Source organism: Ornithorhynchus anatinus, chromosome X3, assembly GCF_004115215.2.
Source record: "Ornithorhynchus anatinus isolate Pmale09 chromosome X3, mOrnAna1.pri.v4, whole genome shotgun sequence".
NCBI classification, from domain to species: domain Eukaryota; kingdom Metazoa; phylum Chordata; class Mammalia; order Monotremata; family Ornithorhynchidae; genus Ornithorhynchus; species Ornithorhynchus anatinus.
Genome location: NC_041751.1, coordinates 32,937,958 through 32,959,918, shown reverse-complemented (window position 1 = coordinate 32,959,918; position 21,961 = coordinate 32,937,958). Strand labels below are relative to the sequence as shown.

At 57.6% G+C, this 21,961-nt stretch overlaps 3 protein-coding genes and 5 non-coding genes across 8 annotated transcripts; 4 read left to right on the top strand and 4 right to left on the bottom strand.

Moving 5' to 3' along the window:
- Positions 1 to 20: 20 nt before the first annotated feature.
- LOC120638117 (zinc finger protein 22-like) lies at positions 21 to 397 on the bottom strand (the record flags this gene model as incomplete). Its single annotated transcript, XM_039910641.1, has 1 exon — positions 21 to 397. A coding segment is annotated over one exon (354 nt), but the record flags the coding sequence as incomplete, so codon positions are not given.
- A 33-nt stretch (positions 398 to 430) lies between these two features.
- On the bottom strand, positions 431 to 5,993 carry LOC114807607 (zinc finger protein 263-like; the record flags this gene model as incomplete). Its single annotated transcript, XM_039910627.1, has 5 exons — positions 5,917 to 5,993; positions 4,568 to 4,986; positions 4,129 to 4,273; positions 806 to 876; positions 431 to 748 (listed from the first exon to the last, which is right to left on the bottom strand). Coding segments are annotated over exons 2-5 (936 nt in total), but the record flags the coding sequence as incomplete, so codon positions are not given.
- Positions 5,994 to 10,468: 4,475 nt separating this feature from the next.
- On the top strand, positions 10,469 to 11,359 carry LOC114807606 (olfactory receptor class A-like protein 1). The gene has a single exon (XM_029053803.1). The coding sequence runs from the start codon at positions 10,469 to 10,471 to the stop codon at positions 11,357 to 11,359; it is 891 nt and encodes a 296-aa protein (XP_028909636.1).
- Positions 11,360 to 15,304: 3,945 nt separating this feature from the next.
- On the top strand, positions 15,305 to 15,377 carry TRNAF-GAA. Its single transcript has one exon. It is a non-coding gene; the product is annotated as a tRNA-Phe (tRNA).
- A 1,141-nt stretch (positions 15,378 to 16,518) lies between these two features.
- Positions 16,519 to 16,590, top strand: TRNAM-CAU. The gene has a single exon. It is a non-coding gene; the product is annotated as a tRNA-Met (tRNA).
- Positions 16,591 to 16,856: 266 nt separating this feature from the next.
- Positions 16,857 to 16,929, bottom strand: TRNAV-AAC. The gene has a single exon. It is a non-coding gene; the product is annotated as a tRNA-Val (tRNA).
- A 3,696-nt stretch (positions 16,930 to 20,625) lies between these two features.
- On the top strand, positions 20,626 to 20,698 carry TRNAV-AAC. Its single transcript has one exon. It is a non-coding gene; the product is annotated as a tRNA-Val (tRNA).
- Positions 20,699 to 21,144: 446 nt separating this feature from the next.
- On the bottom strand, positions 21,145 to 21,217 carry TRNAM-CAU. The gene has a single exon. It is a non-coding gene; the product is annotated as a tRNA-Met (tRNA).
- Positions 21,218 to 21,961: the final 744 nt, after the last annotated feature.

Genomic DNA, 21,961 nt, shown 5'->3' with positions numbered 1-21,961 from the left:
CGCCGCGCCGGCCGCCGCGCCGGCGTCCCGCCCGCCGCCGGGGCTAGGGGCCCTCCCGCGCGTGGACGCGCCGGTGCTGCGTCAGGTGCGAGCTCTGGACGAAGGCCTTGCCGCAGTCCCCGCAGCCGAACGGCTTCTCCCCGGTGTGGATGCGCCGGTGCTGGAGCAGGTGCGAGTTCTTGTCGAAGGCCTTGCCGCAGTCCGGGCAGGGGAAGGGCCTCTCGCCCGGCTGGACCCGCCGGGGCTGGGCCGGGTGCGAGTTCCGGCCGGGGGCCGGGGCGGCCTCGGGCCGCTCGGCCGAGTGGACCCGCCGGTGGCGCACCAGGTACGAGTTCCAGCTGAAGGCCTTGCCGCAGTCGGCGCAGGAGAAGGGCTTGGCGGGGCCGGGCCGGGGCGGGGGCGGCGGGGCAGGGCCGGGGCCGGGGCCGGGGCCGGGGCCGGGCCGGGCCGGGGCGCGTCCGCCCTCGCGGGCCCGGGCGTGGGTGCGCTGGTGGTAGAGCAGGGTGGAGCTGACGTTGAAGGCCTTGCCGCACTCGGGGCAGGCGTAGGGCCGCTCGCCCGTGTGGATGCGCAGGTGGCGGACCAGGTTGGAGTTGCGGCTGAAGGCCTTGCCGCAGTGCGGGCACGGGTAGGGCCGCTCGCCCGTGTGCGTCCGCTGGTGCTTGCGCAGGTTGGACTTGAGGCTGAACGACTTGCCGCACTCGGGGCAGGCGAAGGGCCGGGGGTCCGCCGCCGGCCCGCCCCCCGCCGCCGCCGCCGCCGGCCGCCGCCCGGCCCCCGCCGCCTCCGGGGGCCTCCTCCTCGCCGCCGCCGCCGCCCGGGGGGCCTCCTGCCTCGCCGCCGCCCGGGACCCCGGCTCCGGCCGCGACTCCGACTCTGTGAAGGGCGGGGGGGGGGACGGACGGGGACGGGGACAGAGAGAGAGGAGAGAGAGAGACGCGGACGGGGAGGGAGAGACAGAGAGAGAGACGAGACAAGGGGGTGGAGAGACGGGGGGACAGGGAGAGAGGAGAGGCACACGGAAGGGGGGAGAGGGAGGAGACACGGAGGGGCAGAGACACAGAAGAGGAGGGAGAGACGGGGGGACAGGGAGACAGGGGAGACAAGGCCGGGGAGGGAGAGACGGGGGGGGGGACGGAGAGAGAGGAGATATGGAGGGGGATGGAGAGACAGAGAGAGACGGGGGGGACAGGGAGAGAGGAGACGCACGCAGAAGGGAAGGGAGAGAAAGAGAGAGGGGGACAGCGAGAGAGGAGACAGAGGGGGAGGGACAGACAGAGAGGAGGGAGAGACAGAGAGACCGGGGAGACCAGGACGGGGGCGGAGAGACGGGGGGACGGAGAGAGAGGAGATATGAAGGAGGATGGAGAGACAGAAAGAGACCGGGGGGGGGGGGGACAGGGAGAGAGGAGAGACAGACAGAAGGGAAGGGAGAGACGGGGGGGGGGACAGGGAGAGAAGGGAAGGGAGATACGGGCGGGGAGGGAGAGATGGGGGGACAGAGGAGACACAGAAGGGGATGGAGAGACACAGAGAGACGGCGGGGACAGGGAGAGAGGAGAGACACACAGAAGGGGAGGGAGAGACGGGGGGAGGATAGGGAGAGAGGCGAGAGACAGAGGGGGAGAGAGAGACAGAGGGGGGGGGGACAGGGAGAGGAGAGAGACACAGAAGGGGGGAGAGACAGAGAATGAGGGGGGCAGGGAGAGAGACACAGAGGGGGAGGGACAGGGAGAGAGGAGAGACAGGCAGAGGGGGAGGGGGAGGGAGAGAGACGGGGGAACGGGGAGAGAGGGGAGATGCGGACGGGGAGGGAGAGATGCGGGGACAGACAGAGAGAGAGAGAGAGGAGAGACAGAAGGGGATGGAGAGACAGAGACAGGGGAGAGAGAGGAGAGAGTCACAGAGGGGGAGGGAAAGAGACCGGGGGCGGGGGGGGGGGGACAGGGAGAGAGGAGAGAGACACAGAGAGGGAGGGAGAGACGGGGGGGGGGGAACAGGGAGAGAAGGGAGACATGGACGGGGAGGGAGAGATGGGGGGACAGACAGAGGAGACACAGAAGGGGATGGAGAGAGACAGAGAGACGGCGGGGACAGGGAGAGAGGAGAGAGACACAGAAGGGGAGGGAGAGACAGAGAGAGGCAGTGGAAGAGAGGGAGGAGGGAGGCGGAGTGATAGAGAGAAAGGCGGATGGGAGAGAGACAGAGGGCGGAGAGGAGAGACAGAGAGAATGAGAGGGAGAAAGCGGCGGGGGGAGACGGAGATTAAGAAAGAGAGAGGACGAGAGGAAGGAGAGGGAGGGAGAGACGGAGAGACGGAGAGCACCCCCACCCCGACGTCACCCGTGCCTTCAGCCAACCCGGGGACGGGGGAGGGCGGGAGGCAGCGTGGCTCATCCGTCCATCCGTCGATCGATCGATCGATCGATCTGGGGAATTTTTTTTTTTTATCTCTTGGGAGGGTGGCATCCGCTAGGCGCTCACGACGTCCCCTCCGGGGACCGGACGGGAAGAGAGGAAGGCAGACGACCCGCCGGCGGGACGCCGTGTCTACCGCGTTCGGGGAGCGCCTGCCGCGGGCCGGGCGGCCGACCGAGCGCCGGGGGAGATCCGAGCCCGGCGGGTCGGGCCCGGTCCCCGGCCCGCACGGGAGGGGCGGGGGGGGGGGGAGGGGGCTGGGTCTGAATCCCCGCTCTGTCGACGAGCGCTCTGCGCGTAGCGGGCGCTCGCCGGGGACGCCGGAGCGGACCGAGGCCCGGCCACGGGACTCGCGGCGGAGAGGGAGCGGCGCCGGGATGGGAACCCGGGCCCGGGCTCCACCCGCCGGGCCGCGCTGCCTCTCGTCATTCGCTCGTTCGGAAGCATTTACCGAGCGCCTGCTACGTGCAGAGCGCCGCACCGGGCGCTCGGAACGGACGACCCGGCAACGGACGGGTTCCGGAGCGCCGGGGCGGGGCCCGACCCGTGCCGGAGAGGAGCCGCCGGGTCTGGGAGGCGGGGGGCCCGGGGTCCGCCCCCGGCTCGCCGCGTGACCCCGAGCGGGTCACTGCGCCTCCCTGGGCCTCGGTTTCCCCTCCCGCGGTACGGGCCGGAGATGCCCGCTCCCTTCCGCCGCCTCACGTCGCCACTCTCCCTCTCCGAGCCGCACGCGCTTCGGCCCTCCGACGCCGACCCTCTCCTCGCGCCTCCGTCTCCCCTCTCCGGCCGCCGACCCCCGGCCCGCCCCTCCGGCCCTCCCCCTCCCTCCTCACATCCCACAGACGTCCCCCCTCCCCTCCTTAAAGCCCTCTCGAAGGCCCGCCTCCTCCAAGACGCCTTCCCCGACTCGGCCCCCCTTCGCCTCGGCTCCCGCTCCCTCCCGCGCCGCCCACGCACTTGAATCTGCTCCCCGTAGTCGCCGCCCCCCCCCCCCACCGGGCGCTCAGTACAGTGCTCTGCACCCAGTAAGCGCTCGACAGATACGACCCCGCGAATCCCCCGGACCCTCTGTCACGCCTACCCGTTCCGAACGTCTCCCCTTCCGGACCGTAAGCTCGCGGCGGGCAGGGAACGCACCTACCTACTCTCCGTCCCGTGACGTTTTCCCACGCGCCGAGCGCTCCGCGCCCGGCTAAGCGCTCGATAAATACGACCGACTCGACTGACTTTGCAGGGCGAACCCCGTGCGGGGGAGGGATCGGGTCCGACCGGACGTTCGGCGCTCGGCACGCGGCGATTAGCCGGTCCGCTCCCGGCGGGCGGGGGGGGGGGTCTCTCATCTCTACCGTCCTCTCCGGGGGGTTCGGAAGGGCGCTCGGCACCCACTAGATGCTCGGCGGCTACTTATGGATCGCCGCTCTCCGGAGGGGGCGGGGGGCCGCGCGCGCCGCTCCCCGGCGTCCCCCCCCGCGGCTCTCGGCACACCGTAAGCGCTCGGTCAATACCACGGATGGATCGTCTCCCCCTCTGGACCGCACGTTCGTCGCGGTGGCGTCCACCGCCTCCGTCGCGTTCGGACTCCCCCGAGCGCCCGGCGCGGCGTCCCGCACGCGGCGGGCGCCCGTTAAATACCACCGATTGATGGGTGACCGGCGGGGAGGGCCGCGACGCGGGGGGGGGGGGGGGGGGGCCCGAATCGCAGCTTCTCACCGCTCCGGGGCAGGGCGAGGGGCTCCGGGCCCCCCTGCCGGGGCCACGGCCGCTCCGGCCGCAAGCGGGGCGAGTCCAGCGAGGCTCCCCCGGACGCCGCTCCCTCCTCCGGCGGCGTGTCCCGTCCGCGGGTTCGCACCAGGACCTGGGGACGCGCGGGGGGGGGGGGGGGGGGGGGGACGGAGAGAGGGGAGGCGGAGGGGAAGAGGGGAAGGGGGATCAGCACGGCCGGCGGGGAGACCCCGGGGTTCTCGTCCCCGATCCGCCCGCCCGCCCGCCCGCCGCGAAACCCCGGACGAGCCGCTTTCCCGCGGCGAGCTCCGCCCCGCCGCGGTCGGCGGCTGACGCCGTGAGGGAGGCGGGAGGAAAGGTCTCCCGCCGCCGGGCCGGGGGGTCGGCCCCGGGGAGGGCGGGGCCGCCGTCCCGGCCCCCTCCTCACCGGCCGCCCCGTCCCGTTGAACTCCCTCTGCAGATCCTCCACCACGGCCGCCGCCTCCTCGCCGCTCTCGGGCCGGTGGAAGCGCACCCAGGCCTGGATCTCGGCGGGCAGGATGGCGAGGAACTGGTCCAGGACCAGCAGGTCGAGGATCTGCTCCTTGGTGCGCCGGTCGGGCCTGAGCCACAGGCGGCACAGCTCCCGCAGGCGGCCCAGGGCCTCGCGGGGCCCCGACGCCTCCTGGTAGCGGAAGCGGCGGAAGCGCTGGCCGAAGGTGTCGGGGACGGGCTCGTCCCTCTGGGGGCCGCACTCCTTCTCCCACAGGGACTCGTCCTCCACCTTGACGATCTTCAGGTCCATGTGTTCGTGGGGGTCCGGGGCCGCCTCCGCCCGACCCTCCGCCATCTTCGCCGCCGCCCTGGCTGGGGAGGGGGGGGGGGGGGGAAGGGGGGCCGGACCCCCGGGTCAGGGGAGGGGGCCGTGCGGGGGTCCGGGGGCCGGACGGCGGCCTCCCCCTCCCCCGGGGAAGGCGGGGGGCGGCGGGACGGGCCAAGCAGGGGGCGGTTCCCAGAAGCCCTTGCGACTGCTGCTCAGGGGCGCGTCTGGGGACCGTCTGCCGGGGAGGGGGGCCCCGGGGGGGGGGTCTCCCCGTCCCAGCTCGGGGTGGGGGGGTCCCCTCAAGGCTTTGGGGAAGGTCCGGGGGGGGAGGGGGCGTCCCCTTAAGGCTCGGGGGGGGGGATGGGGGATGCCCTCACCCTCTGGGGGGGTCTTGTCACGGCTCTGGGGGGTCGGGGGGGGGTCTCTCTGCTCGGAGAAACGGAGGGGGGCGTCTGGAAGGGTCCCCCCACCCCAAATCCTTTGGGGGGGGTCCACTGGAGGGGCTGGTCCTGGGAGGGGGCAGGAGGGTCGGGGGGGGTGTAAAGAGGGTCCTGGGAGGAATGGGGGGGTCCTGAGGGAAATGGGGGGGGGTCCTGGGGCATGGGGGGGTGACCTGGGGAAACGGGGGGGTCTCGGGGGGGGGGGGGTCTGAGAGCCGGTCCTGGGCGGGGGAGGGTCCGGGGGCCGGTCCTGGGAGGGAGGAGGATCCTGGGGGGGGATGGAGGGTCCCCTGGGGGGGGAATGGGGGCCGTCCCGGGGAAATGGGGGGGGTCCTAGAGGGGGTCCCCTGGGGGGGATGGGGGGGGTCCTGGGCAAAAGGGGGGGTCCCCGGGGGGGCTGGGAGAGCGGGTCCCGGGGAGGGGCGGGGGTGGGGGCCCCGGGGGTTGTGAGAGGTGGGGGCGCCGGGGGGGGAACGGGGGGGGTCCCCCGGGGGCCTCCCCGCAGGGCGCGAGCGCGGGGGCCCCGGGGCTCACCTGGGCCGCCCGAACAATGGCCGGAAGTGCGGGGTCCGCGGGCCGCCCGCCAGGCGGGAGGACCCACCCGGACCCGCCCCCGCCCCGCCCGCCCCTCCGCACCGGACACTTCCGGCGACGCTCTAGCCCGCGGGAGGACCCGGGGCGCGCCCGCCCGCCCGCCCGCCTCGTCTCGCCTCCTCCTCGTCTCGCCTCCTCCTCCGCCTCCCCCCCGGCTTCCCCCCAGCGCGGCGGAGCGCCCTCTCCCGCCCGGCGTGGCCCGAGGCCCCGCCCCCTCGGCCTGCCGATTGGCGGGCGCCGTCCCGCCCTCCGCGTCCCCGCCTCCTGATTGGCGGGCGCCCTCCCTCCCTTCGCACCCCCGCGCCCGCCCATTGGCGGGCGCCCTCCCGCCCCCCGCCTCCGGCGGAGGAGGTGACCAATCGGAGAGCGGAAGCGCCCTCGGAGCCCCGTCCGGCGACCAATGGGAGAGCGGAACCGCGCTCGGCTCTTCGGCCCCGCCCCCCGGCCCACTTCGGAGCGGCCGAGGTCGCCCGTCCCCCACTCGACTGGGGGCTCCCCTGGAATAATGATAGCAGCATTATTCATTATTATTATTATTTTTATATATGATAACAATTCATCATAATAACGATGATACTTAAGCGCTTACTAGGTGCCCAGCACAGTCAATGATAATAACGTTGGTATCTGTCGAGCGCTCACTCTATGTCCAGCACTGTTAACTGTAAAAATAATAATGATAATAACGATGGTATTCGTTGAGCCCTTACTATGTGCCCAGCACAGTTAATAATAATAATGATGTTGGTATTTGTTGCGCGCTCCCTATATGTCCAGCACTGTTAACTATAAAAATAGTAATGTTGGTATTTGTTGAGCGCTCCCTATGTGTCCAGCACTGTTAACTATAAAAATAGTAATGATGGTATTTGTTGAGCGCTCACTATGTGTCCAGCACTGTTAACAATAAAAATGATAACGATGGTATTTGTTGAGCGCTTACTCTGTGTCCAGCACTGGTAATAATAATAACGTCGGTATTTGTTGAGCGCTTACTATGTGTCCGGCACTGGTGATAATAAAAATAATAACGATGGCATTTGTTGAGCGCTTACTCGGTGTCCGGCACTGTTACTGATAATAACGATGGTATTTGTTGAGCGCTTACTCTGTGTCCGGCACTGTTAATGATAATAATGTTGGTATTTGTTGAGCGCTTACTCTGTGTCCGGCACTGTTAATAGTAATAATAATAATGTTGGTATTTGTTGAGCGCTTACTCTGTGTCCGGCACTGGTAATAATAAAAATAATAACGATGGCACTTGTTGAGCGCTTACTCTGTGTCCGGCACAGGTCATAATAATAACGTTGGTATTTGTTAAGCGCTTACTATGTGACCAACGTTGTTATTCATAATAATAGCGTTGGTATTTGTTGAGCGCTTACTATGTGCCCAGGACTGTTCTAAGCACTGGGGTAGAGACAAGGTGATCAGGTCGTCCCCCGTGGGGCTCACCGTCGTCATCCCCATTTTACAGAGGAGGGAACTGAGGCCCCGAGAAGTGAAGGGACGGGCCCAAAGTCACACTGAGCCCTGGGGGAGATACCGGATCGTCAGGTGGTCCCCCATGGGGCTCCCAGTCTTCATCCCCATTTGACGGATGAGGTCACTGAGGCCCAGAGAAGTGAAGGGACCTGCACAAAGTCACACAGCAGACAGGTGGCGGAGCCGGCATTAGAACCCGCCACCTCTGACTCCCAGGCCTGGGCTCTTGCTACTGAGCCCCGCTGCTTGCCGTGGAAGGGCACTTTAAACTCCCTCCCGCTCCGTGCGAACGTGGTCTTGGGGTCCAGGCCGAGGGACTCAGACGGTCGTATTTATCGAGCGCTTAATCGTATTCATTGAGCGCTTACTGGGTGCAGAGCACTGTGCTCAGCACTCGGGACACAGTAAGACACCGGCCCTGGCCACAAAGAGCTGACGGCCTAGAGGGATCATTTATTAATATAAAGAAATAAACAGCAGATTTATTCATATAAATAAATGGCAGATACGGACACGAGCGGTGCGGGGCCGGGGCCGGGGGGGGGGGGGGGATGGAGAAAGGGAGCGAGCCAGGGCGATGCAGGCGGGAGTCGAAGAAAAGGAAAAGAGGGCTAAAGTCGGGGATTGCGATCCATCGGTCGATCGATTGAAAAGAAGAGCTTTCCTCCCCTGTGGAGGAGAGGAACTCTTAATTAATCATTCCCCTGCCCGGAGACAGGGGGCTGGACCGAACGAGCCATTGCGGGTGATCTCCTAGAAGGGGATCCACTTTCCGTTCCGTTTTATCCCGTTTGATCGCATTCTCTTGCATTAGACTGCGAGCCCGTCGCTGGGCAGGGATGGTCTCTACCTGTTGCCGAACTGTCCATTCCAAGCGCTTAGGACAGTGCTCTGCACAGAGTAAGCGCTCAATAAATACTATTGACCGAATGGATTCCATTCCATTCAGATCGGGTGCCGTTCTATTCCATTTTCTCCCAATCCATTGCATTCTCTTCCGTTTCATTGCATTCTGTTCTGTTGCCTTCCGTTTCCCTCTATTCTCTTTAATTCCGTTCCATTTTATAACGCTATTAAATTCCCTTCCATTCCATTGCTAACCCAAATTGTTTCATTCGCTCTCATTCTTCTCTATCCCACATCATCCCACTTCATCGTATTCCATTCCACTTTATTTAATGGCATTCTATCCCGATTATAACGATGATGATAGCCAGTGGCGTTTCTTAAGCCCTCACTACGGGCCCGGCCCCGTACTAAACGCCGGGGTGGCTCCGAGACCATCGGGGCGGACACGGTCCCCGTCCCACATGGGGCTCACGGTCGTCAATCCCCATTTTAGAGATGAGGTCACCGAGGCCCAGCGGAGCGAAGCGACTTGTTCCAAGTCGCAGGGTTGATGGACGGCGGAGCCGAGGTCGGAATCCGAGTCCTCTGATTTCCCAGCCCGTGCTCTTTCGGCCAGGCCAGGCTGCTCCTTTCATGTCACTGCTTTCTAGCCCGTCCTATTGTTTTATTCCAGGCCGCGCCATTCCCTTTTCTCGCCCTCTCTTTCATCCTTATCGCATTTCATTCCACTGTGGTCCTCAGCGCTGAGTGGGTCTCGGGGTCTCCCGGATGAGAACCAGGCCAGTCGTCGTTCCCCTTCGGGCCCAGCTTCGGGAAGGGGGTCATTTAGCGATGATTTGCGCGGGGAGACGTCCCTGGGGCCCCCAGCCTCGACCGAGGCTCAGCAGAGACGGGACTCCGGACGTTTCGGAGACATCTCCCTCCCGGCCCGTCAGGACGGATTAATCCTCAGCCAGGAGCTCCGACGTGAACCGGCTAATCGGCCCCGAAGGGGTGTCCCGGGGGAGGCCGGGGGAGGCCGATAAACGCTGCTGCCTCGGCCGTGGCCCCTCAGACGGAGGAGGGACGAGGGGGCCGCCCCGGGGCCGGAGGGGAGGACGGATGGGGGCCGGGGAGTCGCCTGACGCTGCCACGGGATTCCAAGTCCGGGAGAGGCGGGCTCGGGGCCGCTTCCGGGCCGGTGAGGGCAATGGAGACGGGTGAGTGAGAAGGAATCGCCCCTCGCTGCCGAGGCCGGGAGGGAGGGTGGGGGCCCGGCTGGACTCCGGGAGCCGGGAGCCGTCCTCGTAGGGCGAGGGCGTCCCGTCGGTCGGTCGATCAGTGGTATTTATAGAGCGCTTACTGCGTGCAGGGCACCGTACGAAGCGCACGGGAGAGGACAACGAGTAGACCCATTGCTTATCCGCCACGACTTAGAGTCTAGAGGGGGAGGCGGGCGTTAATAGCCAATAGATAATATGGACAGAAGCGCTTGGGGCTGGGATTGTGGGGGCGGTCAGTGAAGGGGGCAAACCAGGGCGACGCGGAAGGGAGGAGAAGGGGTACTTAGTCCGGGAAGGCCCTCAGGCAAGGCTCTGAAGGAGGGGAGAGGAACCGCCTGTCGGCTTTGAGAAGGAAGGGCGTCCCGGGCCGGAGGCGGGATGCGGGCGAGGGGTCGGCGGCGAGGTGGACGAGACGGAGAGGTTCGGCGAGAAGGTTGGCGTTAGAGGAGCAGAGCGTGCGGGCTGGGTTGGAGGAGGAGAAGGGCGGAGTACCAGGGGGGCGAGGTCAGGGAGAGCTTTAAAGCCAAGGGGCAGGAGTCTCTGTTGGATGCGGAGGTGGATGGGCAACCCCTGGAGTTTTCTGAGGGGTCGGGGGATGCCGTGTCCCGAACGTCTCTGTAGAAAAACGATCCGGGCAGCAGAGTGCGGCGAGGGCTGGAGTGGGGAGAGACAAGAGGCTGGGAGGTCACGCAGTCATCCAGACGGGATAGGAGGAGTGATTGGATTACCGTGCTCGCAGTTTGGAGGGAGAGGAGAGGGCTTACCGGGAACCACGGTTATCGTTATCATTATTGTAATTGTCGTAGTTATCCTTAACGCCAGAACGCACGAGGCAAATGTCACCTTTCCCCTCAGGTTGGCCGACGGGGTCTCTGCCCTGAGACCAGGAAAGGATGAGCCCGAATAGCTTGGCCTTCGGCTCCCTGTTCCCGCTCCAGGTGACGCTGGGGGTCCTGGGGAACGTCGCCGTCCTCCTGCTCCCGGCGGGCTCCAAGCCCAGACCCGTGGACCTGATCCTCTCCCACCTGGCCTTGGCCAACGCCGCGATGCTTCTGACCAAGGGGGTCCCGGAGACCATGGCGGCCTGGGGGCGGTGCCGCTTCCTGGCCGACGTGGGCTGTAAGATCCTCCTGTACTGTTTCCGCGTGGGCAGGGGGTTGTCCATCTGCAGCACCAGCCTCCTGAGCGTCTTCCAGGCGCTGACCCTCAGCCCCGGCGAGCCCCGGTTGGGCCCGCTCAAAGCCAGGGCCCCCGGGGTGGTCCTCCCCTCCTGCTTCACCTTCTGGGCCCTCAACATGCTGCTGGAGGTCCCCAACCTGGTGTTGGTGACCGGGCCGCCGAACGACACCACCGTCCGCCGCGTGTTCGACGGGGTCTACTGCTCGTCGGTCGGGGCCTCCCCAGGGGTGACCCTGACTATCACCACGCTGATCTCCCTGCGCGATCTGTTCTTCATCGGGCTCATGAGCTCGGCCAGCGGCTACATGGTTCTCCTCCTTCACAGCCACCACCGGCGGGTCCTACACATCCACGGGGCCGGACGCTCCGCCGGGGCGACGCCCGAGGTCCGGGCGGCCAAGAGGGTGGTCGCCCTGGTCACCCTCTACGTCCTCCTCTACGGGACAAACGTGGTCATCCTGTCCACTTTACTCCACAGCAAGGAGGCCGATCCTCTCGTTAGGGATCTCGGCCAGGTTCTGTCTTTCGCCTTCCCCGCCCTCAGCCCCTTCCTCATCCTCAGCGTCAACAGGAGACCCTCCCTTTCTCACACCGACGCCAGCTAAGCGACGAGAGGCAGTTGTCCAGTGGCGTTTCACCGATCGGCTACTGAGGGCCAGGCACGGTCCTAAAATCGTCTGGTAGTAAGACAGAAGCATAAGACACATCTCCTGCCCTCTGAAACTTCACAGTTTACAAGCGATCGTATTTACCGAGCGCTCACTGGGTGCAGAGCACTGTACTAAGCTCTTCGGACAGTACTCGTTCCTCGCCCACAAGGAGCTTACAGACTAGAGGGGGAGACGGACGTTCAAATAAAATAGGGATATGGACCCGAGTGCTGTGGGGCTGAGGATGGGGTGAATAGATGGTACCCGGACAAATGCCAGGGCGACGCAGAAGGGAGAGGGAGGAGAGGCCAGCACCAGTGGAAGGTGGAGAAAGAGGGTGGCTGGTGGGATGCATTTTCATAGAATCTAGATATTACGGTTGATGATATTACTGAGCACCTCTTAGGCTTAACGTACAGTACTAATCGCCTGGGAGGGAACATCCGAAACTCAAGGCACGTTCTCTGCCCTCGTGAAGGTTACGGTCTAATGGACACAGACCGTATTGACAGGAGGGAGATAAAGGATACGTCGTCATGTCTTATGCTGTCGAGTCGGCTCCGACCTATCGCGACGCCGAGGACAGATCTCTCCCAGAAGGCCCCACCTTCAACTGTCAGCGTCCTGCTAGTGGATCCGGAGAGTTTTCTTGGTAAAGATGCAGAAATGGTTGACCACGGCCTCTTTCTGCTCAGCAAACTCGAGTCTCCGCCCTCGACTCTCCCCCAGGCCGCTGCTGCTCAGCACGGGTGAGTTTTGACTTGTGGCGGGTTGTCTTCCATTCGCTAGCCACGGGCCAAGCTAGGAATGGACGCGACGGGCCTCTGCTTGACTCTCCCTCCCGCAGTCGAGACCGGTGGAGGGCTGGAAACTGTCCAGGTGCCACCCTGAGAGGGGGATAAGGGATATAACAGTAAGTATTTCCTCTAGACTGTAAGCTCGCTGTGGGCAGGGAGGGTGTCAACCAACTCTGTTGCACTGTCCTCTCCCCGACACTTGTAAACTGCTCTGCTGTCAGTGCTCGATAAATTCAGCGACAGAGTACAAATACACGCCAAAGAGAGGATGCGCTAGCTGACTCTTTGCAAATATATCTGGATGAGGGAACTGAATGTTTAAACGAATAAACGTCAATCAGTGAATCAATCAGTCGCATTTATTGAGCCCCCTCTCTGTGCAGAGCACCGTACTCTGTTCTTGGAAGGGCAAAATAAAGACCAAAGACATTATCCCCGTCCTGGGGGAGAGCTTACGATCCAACGGGGAGACGTCGCGGGGAGGAAAAGAGACTGGAGCGATGGATACATAGTTCATTCAGTCAGTCGATCAATCGTATTTATTGAGTGCAGAGCACTGTCCTAAACGCTTGGGAGAGTACACTGCAACAGAAAAACAGATACATTCCCTGTCCACGACGAGCTGACAGGCTAAGGGAGAGGAATGGCAGACATTAATATAAATGAATAAATGACAGAGGGGGGTATAAATACTGGGAAGGGGGGAAGAACAAAGGGAGAAAGTCAAGGAGACACGGAAAGGAGCGGGAGAAGAGGAAAGAGGGGCGCAGTCAGGGAAGGCCTCTTGGAGGAGATGGGCCTTCAATAAGGCTTTGATGGGGACGGGGGTGGGGAGAGTCACTGAATAGTTGAATCCGTGCTTATACGGTAAGCGCTGGGAGCCTCTGAGATGAGGCAGTGACTCATTTTCCGCCTACAAAGTGCTTATACCCTAATGGGGGAGGATGGCGTGGAAATACCGCAAACGCACATAGACACAAGTGCGGAGGATGGATTAATCAATCAATCAATGGATTAATACGTATCGATACACGCTCCCCCAACCGCCATTCAGCATTTCCCTCTCCCTTCCGGGTCACCCTTGCTCTTCCCCACCCCACAGCAGTTATGTACATAGGAATAGCTCTATGATTCTATTTATTTATAATAATGCCTGTGTACTTGCTTAGATGCGCATATATCTACAGTTCTATTCATTTATACGAATGCCTCTTCTTTACTTGTTTTGATGTGCATAGATCTACAGTTCTGTTTATTTACATCAGTGCCTGTTCTGAAGTACCTAGATCTACAATTCTACTTATTTATATCAATGCCTGTTTGTTCTGAAGTGCATATATCTACAATTCTATTTATTTATAGGAATGCCTATTTACTTGTTTGGATGTGCGTATATCTATAATTGTATTCATTTATATTGATGCCTGTCCACTTGTTTTGATATGTACATACCTATAATTCTTTTCATTTATATGGACGCCCGTCTACTTGTCTTACTGTCTGTCTTGCCCCTTCTAGACCGTGAGGCCCGTGTGGGCAGGGATCGTCTCTCTCTACTGCTGCACTGTACTTTCCGAGCGCTTAGTAGAGTGCTCCGCACACAGTAAGGGCTCAAGAAATACGAGACCGAATGAATCTTGGCACCGTTTACCCACTTGGGAACTCACAACCTCCTAAGCGTTTCTGTCCACGTCTGCCACATCCAATTATTTAAGCATTAACTCGTGCATATGTTTCCCCTTTCCTCTTCCTCCAACTGTAAATTATTTTCATGCCTTTCCCCGTGCTGGGTTATAAACTTCTCGAAGAAGGTGATGGACTAACTTCATTGTACTCTCCCAAGCGTTTAGCGTCCAGCGTTCTGTACGCAAGAGATGTTCCATGTCTTAACCGCTATTGCTATGGAGACTCTCAGACACGATAATAATAATAATTATGGTCTTTATTAAACGCTTACTACGGGTCAAGCGCTGGGGTAGATACAAGGTGATCAGGTGGTCCCCCGTTGGGCACCCAGTCTTCACCCCCCTTTTTACAGATGAGGTAACTGAGGCCCAGAGAGGTTAAGTGTCTTGCCCAAGGTCACCCGGCAGACAAGTGGCGGGGTCGGAATTAGAACTCAGCACCTCGGATTCCCAAACCCGGGCTCTTGCCCCTAGGCTAGGCTGCTTAGGGACACCGGGAAAAAGTGAGAGAGCGACAAAGACTAGACTGTAAACTCGTGGCGGTCAGGGAATGTGTCTGCTTATTGGTGTAGTGGCCTCTCCCAAGCGCTTAGCCCAGTGCTCTGCACAGTGTAAGCGCTCATTAAATGCAATGGACTGACAAAGAGAAAAGGAGAGATAGAGAGTCAAAGAGCCAGAGAAAGAGAGCCAGAGACTAAGCAATGACACATCCACATATGAACTGAAATAATAATAACGATGATGACGGTATTTGTTAAGCGCTTACTATGTGCCAAGCACTGTTCTAAGCGCTGGGGGAGATAATCAGGTTGTCCCACGTGGGGCTCCCAGTCTTCATCCCCATTTTCCAGATGAGGGAACTGAGGCCCAGAGAAGCGAAGTGATTTATAATAATAATAATAATAAGGGTGGTATTTGTTAAGCGCTTACTATGTGCTGTTCTAAACGCTGGGGGGATATAAAGTGATCAGGTTGTCCCACGTGGGGCTTACAGTTTTAATCCCCATTTTACAGATGAGGTCACTGAGGCCCAGAGAAGGGAAGCGACTTGCCCAAACCTCACACAGCAGACAAGTGGGATTAGAACCCACGCCCTGGGACTCCCCGGCCGGGGCTCTTTCCACTAAGCCACGCTGTTTCTTGGAGAAGCCACCTACTCCGTTTCTCCCTGGCCGTGCCTCAGTTTCTCCCATCTGTAAAGGGGATAGCGATTAAGGAGGAAGCCCGGGAGCCCCATGTGGGACAACCTGATGACCTTGAATCTACCCCAGGGCTAAGTACAGGGCTTGGCACATAGTGAGCGCTTAACAAATACCATTAAGAAGTTACTGTAGGGTGAGCAGGGCTTAGCACGTAGTCACAAACCCCTCCACAAGAAGACCCCTGGCTAGACGTCCTTCAAGGGCGCGCAATAAGTAGCCGAAATAGCTCAGTTGGGAGAGCGTTAGACTGAAGATCTAAAGGTCCCTGGTTCGATCCCGGGTTTCGGCAGTTTTTATTTTTATCTCCAACTCACCCGAGGCCTCCGCATCCTCGGAAGAGCCGCGAAAGGAAGAAAAGGGATGGGCCTCTATTTGGGGCCAATTGGAGAGGGAAAATTTGAAGCCTGAAAAGTGCAAGGAAAAGGATGAGTAGATTGCACTCGGCCCTGCGAGTCAGAAGGAGCTGGGTTCCGCTCCCACCTCCGCCACCTGTCTGCTTGCCGTAGAATCGTGATCAAGTCACGTCTATTTCAGTTATCTTCTCGGTGCCTCGGTTTACCTCATCTGTGAAATGGGCATGAAGACAGTGAGCCTCACGTGGGCCAACCGGATGAGCCCGTATCTACCCCAGCGCTTAGAACAGTGCTCCGCACATAGTAAGCGCTTAACAAATACCAACACTATGATTATTATTATTATTATTATTTCAGCAGTCAAATCCAACTTCATTAGCTTGTAACTGTCCGGGGGCTTCGAGCAGTTCTTGAAACAGTAAGCGTTTAACCAATACCTGAGTTATTATTATTATTATTTGCTCCAAGCACTGTTCTAAGCGCTGGGGTAAGAGCCCTGCAAGTCAGGAGGAGCTGGGTTCTAATCCCACCCCCGGCCTGCTGTAAGACCTTGAGCAAGTCACTTCTGTTTCGGTTATTTCACCTGTAAAATGGGGATGAAGACCGTGCCCAACTTCACTAGCTTGCATCTATCCGAGCGCTTAGCGCAGTTCTTGAAACAATAAGGGCTTAACAAATAGCATTATTATTATTATTATTATTTGCTCCAAGCCCTGTTCTAAACGCTGGGGTAGATCCAAGTTAATCAGGTTGGACTCAGCCCCTGTCCCACCTGGGGCTCTCACTTTTCCTGATGAGGAAAGTGAGGCACAGGGAAGGGAAGAAACTTGACCAAGCTCACCCGGCAAACGAGTGGCGGGGGCGCGATTAGAACTCAGGTCCCCTGACTCCCAAAGCTAGAAAATGGCCACTAGGCCACTTCGCTGCCCACCCTTCATTCCCCGGCGTCTGAGGGCCAGAGGTAAGTGGGCGAGGGGAGGGAGAAAGAAAGAAGCCCAGAGGCCATGGATAATAATAAAAAAAACTATTAATGCCAATCCACATCACCTGAGTGTCCCGAGGACTGTACTGAGCGGCAGCAGAGTGGCGCAGCGGGAGCGTGCTGGGCCCATAACCCAGAGGTCGAAGGATCGAAACCTTCCTCTGCTAGCAGACCGTTTTAATTTAAATTTAATTAAAGAGCTCTTACCGTCCATTTTACTGCCAATAATATTATCGTCATTATTATGCTTAACAATTATTATCATTATTACTAATACCCCACTTGTTTGTGATCGCTGGAATTACAACATTGCTGGGCACATAGCGCTTAACAAATACCAACATTATTATTATTATTACTCCCGGGGGAGGAAGCGATGGTGGGCCTTGGCCTTAATTTAAGAAGATGGACAAGGGGGAGAAAAGAAAAATGATGTTTCCGCCCGGTTTCGAACCGGGGACCTTTCGCGTGTTAGGCGAATGTGATGACCGCTACACTACGGAAACCGATTTAAAACGTTTTTTCCTCGTAGTCCTGGCCGATGGCGGTGCAGGCCTCTTTATTCCGTCTTTAGGGACTGTTTTTAAACATGAAATTCCCGTAGAATAATGTTGGTATTTGTTAAGCGCTTACTATGTGCCGAGCACTGTTCTAAGCGCTGGGGTGGAGAGAGAGTAATCAGGTTGTCCCACGTGAGACTCACAGTTAATCCCCATTTTACAGATGAGGTAACTGAGGCACAGAGAAGTGCCTCACAAGGGCCGTAGAAGATCCCCTACCTCGTTCCTCTGCTCCTTGTGCTTTGGACAAGCACAACCATCCGGAGTTTTCTCTTCCCGGGATGCCCTCACCTTCTGAGCGAGGCAGCAAGCCATCGTGGAAAGAGGCCGGGCTTGGGAGTCAGAGGTCATGGGTTCCAATCCCGACTCTGCCACTTTTCAGCTGGGTGACTTTGGGCAAGTCGCTTCTCTGGGCCTCAGTTCGCTTCTCTGGAAAATGGGGATGAAGACTGTGAGCCCCACGTCGGACAAGTTGCTTACCTTGTATCTCCCACCGCGCTAAGAACAGGGCTTGGCCCACAGTAACAAATGCCATCATTATTATTATTATTATTATTATTATTATTAAAGTCCATTTGTGGATGTGTCATTGCTTTGCCTCTGACGCGATTTCTCTTTATCTCCCTATCTCTCCTTTTCTCTTAGTCCACTGCATTTAGTGAGCAAGCACTGTGCGCGGAACACCGGGCTAAGCACTTGGGAGAGTATGCTAAATTCTATTTATCTATTCTTGATTCTATTTACTGCTATTGTTCTTGTCTGTCCATCTCCCCCGATTAGACTGTAAGCCCGTCAAAGGGCAGGGACCGTCTCTATCTGTTCCCGATTTGTCCATTCCGAGCGCTTAGTACAGTGCTCTGCACATAGTAAGCGCTCAATAAATACTATTGAATGAATAAACAGACACATTCCCTGCCCGCAACGAGTTTGGAATCTTGCCTTTGTCTCTCTGTCTCCTTGTCTCTCTGTTTCCCGGTGTCTCTGCCTCCTTGTCCCCGTGTCTCTCTAGTGGAAGTAATAACGGGTATTTATTGAGCACCTATTGTGTGCAGAACATTGTACACTAACAGCTTGGGAGAGAACATTGGAGTTGGGCGCTTGGAAGAGTACAATAAAGTTAGTCCATCACCTTCTTCAAGAAGTTCATACCCAGCACAGGGAAAGACACGAAAATATTTTACAGTTGGAGGAAGAGGGAAGGAGAAACTTAAATAATTGGATATGACAGATGAGGACAGAAAGGCTTAGGAAGTTGTGAGTTCACAAGTGTGTAAACGGTGCCAAAATGCCGAAGCGGCAACTGGGGGAAAATGTATTCATATGTATTAATTGATCGATTGATTAATCCATCCTCAGCACTTGTGTATAGATGCATTTTCGATATTTCTCTGCCATCCTCCCCCATTAGAGTATAAGCACATTGTGGGCAGAAACCGAGTCGCTGGCTTCTCTTACAGGCTCCCGACGGTTACTGTCTAAGCACTTATTCTACTACATAGCCATCTTTCCACTCTCCTTTCCTTCCGGTCCCTATTCTGGTGATGTTCCCCCTTTGGATTGTCTACTCTCCTTGAGGACGGGGATAGTGTCTTTTGATCTCTGTTTTGCTCTTCCAAGAACACAGTACAGTGCTCTGCACACAGAGGGTGCTCAATAAATACTATTGTTTAATTGATTGACGTTTATCGAGTTAAACATTCAATTATTTATTCAGTTCCTTCATCCTAATATATTTGGGAATATATTTCATCCTCTTTGGCGTGTATCTGTACTTCATCAGTTAATCAATCCTATTTATCGATCACTTACTGTGTGCAGAGCACTCTGCTAAGCCCCCGGGGGAGTACAGTACCACAGAGTTGGTAAGCACGTTCCCGGCCCACAAGGAGCTTACGGACTAGAGGAAATATTTCCGTTTTATCCTTTTTCTCCCTCCTGCTCCTGCGTTTTCTCCATCCATTTGCTCTCCGTTAGACTACAAGCTCCGTGAGGGCAGAGAACATGTCTGGGGCTTCTGTGATACTCTCCCAATCGATTAGCACTGTACAGTGCACCGAATAGGTGCTCAATGATATCATAAACCATAATGTCTAGATTATACGAAAATGTATCCCACCAGCCACGCTCTTTCACCTCCTTCCACTGGTGCAGGCCTCTTCTCCCTCTCCCTTCTGCGTCACCCAGGCATTTGTCTGGGTACCATTTATTCACCCCATCCTCAGCCCCACAGCACTTGGGCCCATATCCCTAATTTATTTGAAAGTCTGTCTCCCCCTCTAGATCCCTGTGGGCAAGGAACGTGTACTCTCCGAAGAGCTTAGTACAGTGCTCTGCACCCAGTAAACGCTCGGTAAATAGGATTGATTGTAAACTTCCAGAGGGTAGGAGATTGTGTCTTATGCTTCTGTCTTCCTACCAGACGATTTTAGGACAGTGCCTGACCCTCAGCCCTCTAATCCCGAATCCGCTACTTGTCTGCTCTGTGGCCTTGGGCAAGGCACATTGCTTCTCTGGGCCTCAGTTTCCTCAGCTGTAAAATGGGGATGGAGACTGTGAGCCCCACGGGGGACAGGGACTGCCTTCAACCCAATTTGCTTGTATCTAGCCCAGTGATTAGTACAGTACCTTGCACATAGTATGCGCCTAGCAAATTCCATAATTATTTTTCTCCTCACCTCAAATGCGTCCACTGGCTTCTTGACTCGTCGTACGGGCCCGTGACCTGAAGGATCAAAAGCTTTTATTTTCTTTTTCTTTTCAGGACATAACTGTTTAGAGGTTTGGTGCCTGACCTCGCCACTTAGACAACCCATCGCCATACATCCTCACACCCGCCAAACTCACTCTCGCCCCCCTCCTCAAAGCTCTACAGAAAGCTCACCTCCTCCAGGAGGCCTTCCCAGACTGAGCCTCCCTTTTCCCTCTGCTCCTCCTCCCCATTCCCCCTCCCTCTGCTCCACCCCCTTCCCCGCCCCACAGCACTTGTATACATTTGTACGTACTTTTCTATTTATTTTATTAGTGATGTGTCTATATCTATAATTCTACTTATTCTGATGCTGTTGATGCCTGTCTACTTGATTTGCTTTGCTGTCTGTCTCTCCCTTCCAGACTGTGAGCCTGTCGTTGGGCAGGGATGGGCTCTTTCTGTTACCGAATTGTACTGTCCAAGCGCTTAGTACAGCGCTCTGCACACAGTAAGCGCTCAATAAATATGATCGAATGGAGGAATGAATCACAATAGGTCGAAATCCGACCGAGCCCTCCCTTTCCCTCTGCTCCTCCTCCCCTCCCCATCGCCCCTTCCCCTCCCTGCACCACTTGTGCCTGTTTGTATATATTATTTATTACTCTATTTTATTAATGATGTGGGTATATCTAAAATTCTATTTATCTGTTTTGATGCTACTGACGCCTGTCTACTTGTTTTGTTGTCTGTCTCTCCCCTTCTAGGCTGGGAGCCCGTTGTCGGGCAGGGATGGTCTCTGTCTTTTGTCCAATTGTCCGTTCCAAGCGCTCAGCACAGAGTCAGCGCTCAGTACATACGATTGAAGGAATGAAGGCAAACCGTCTCCAGGCAGAGTGAACAAAGAGGCCTGCACTGCCATCATTGAGGAAGAGGAGAAGCTAATGTCGCGAAGGGTTTCCGTAGTGTAGCGGTCATCACATTCGCCTAACACGCGAAAGGTCCCCGGTTCGAAACCGGGCGGAAACATCATTTTTCTTGTCTTCTCCCTTGAGGCAGAAGATAGGTCGTTCTGGAGAAAACGGATCCATAGAGTAGCTATGAATCTGCTCCTACAGCACTTCAATTATTCATTAAAGCACTCACTTGTGTCTAGAACACTGCTTGGAAAGCCCAATTCAGCAACAGAGAGGATCCTTACCCAACAACGGGCTCGATCATAATAACTATAATAATAATAATGTCTAAGCCCAGCCAGACTCATCCGTGGAACCAATTTTCCTTCTTAAATTTTCTTGACAGAGGCCAAGATCCACCATCATTTTCTCCGGGGGCTCAAACTCTACTCGGCTGGCAAAATTTAGAGTTGAATTATTTACAAACAAGTGGAATGACGGCAGCAATTTGGGCGACTCATCTGCAGTGGTCTGCTAAATGGCTCATGTTTGTGAGCAAAAACGAAAGAAAAAAACCAATGCCCCCTCTGAGGCTCGAACTCAGGACCTTCAGATTATGAGACTGACGCGCTGCCTACTGCGCTAAGGAGGCCATGAAAATGAAAGTGTCTTTACCCCTCTTGCACAGAACTAGGCTCGGTTCTCTTTTAAAAGCAGTGAAATAATTCTGGTATTTGTTGAAGTGCTTTCTATGTGCCAAGCACTGTTCTAAGCGCTGGGCAGTGTAGCGTAGACGTGGGCGCATGGCAAGACCCTGACTTTACAGAGGAGATAACCGAGGCACAGAGAAGTGAAGTCAGTGCTTGGCACATAGTAAGCGCTTAACAAACGACATCATTATTCTTTGCCCGAGCTCACAAAGCAGACAAGTGACAGGCGGGATTAGAACCCATGACCTCGGACTCCCAAGCCCGGCCTTTTTCCACGTAGCCAAGGTCCATACTTTGGAAGCGGCATCTTTCGGGAAGGCCAAAAAATAATAATAGTCAAAGAAACTGTGTCACTCTTCTTTCTCAGCCTTTGGAGACTTGATTTCCCTCAAGAAACAAATTTCTCCCCATGTCTCTCTGTGTCTTTGTCTCACAGATTCTCTCTCCCCGTCTCTGTGCCCAGTTCTCTTTCTCTCTCGGCCTCTCTTACCCTCTCACATAAATCCTGTCCTTTTCCAGTAGCACGGTGACTGTCCCGCTCACCTCTCCCATCGGCACCAAACATGCATCTTCAGAACTACTGTTTAGGCCCCCCCCGGGAACCAGAGTTATGTGGACGTTTCTTCTTCAAATGCCGTCGAGTCGTTTCTGCCCCATTGCATCCCCATGGATCCACCCTCTTCGGA

Bases quoted from the DNA above. Each gene is read 5' to 3' on its own strand.
- LOC114807606 (XM_029053803.1), top strand. From the start codon at position 10,469: ATGAGCCCGAATAGCTTGGCCTTCGGCTCCCTGTTCCCGCTCCAGGTG.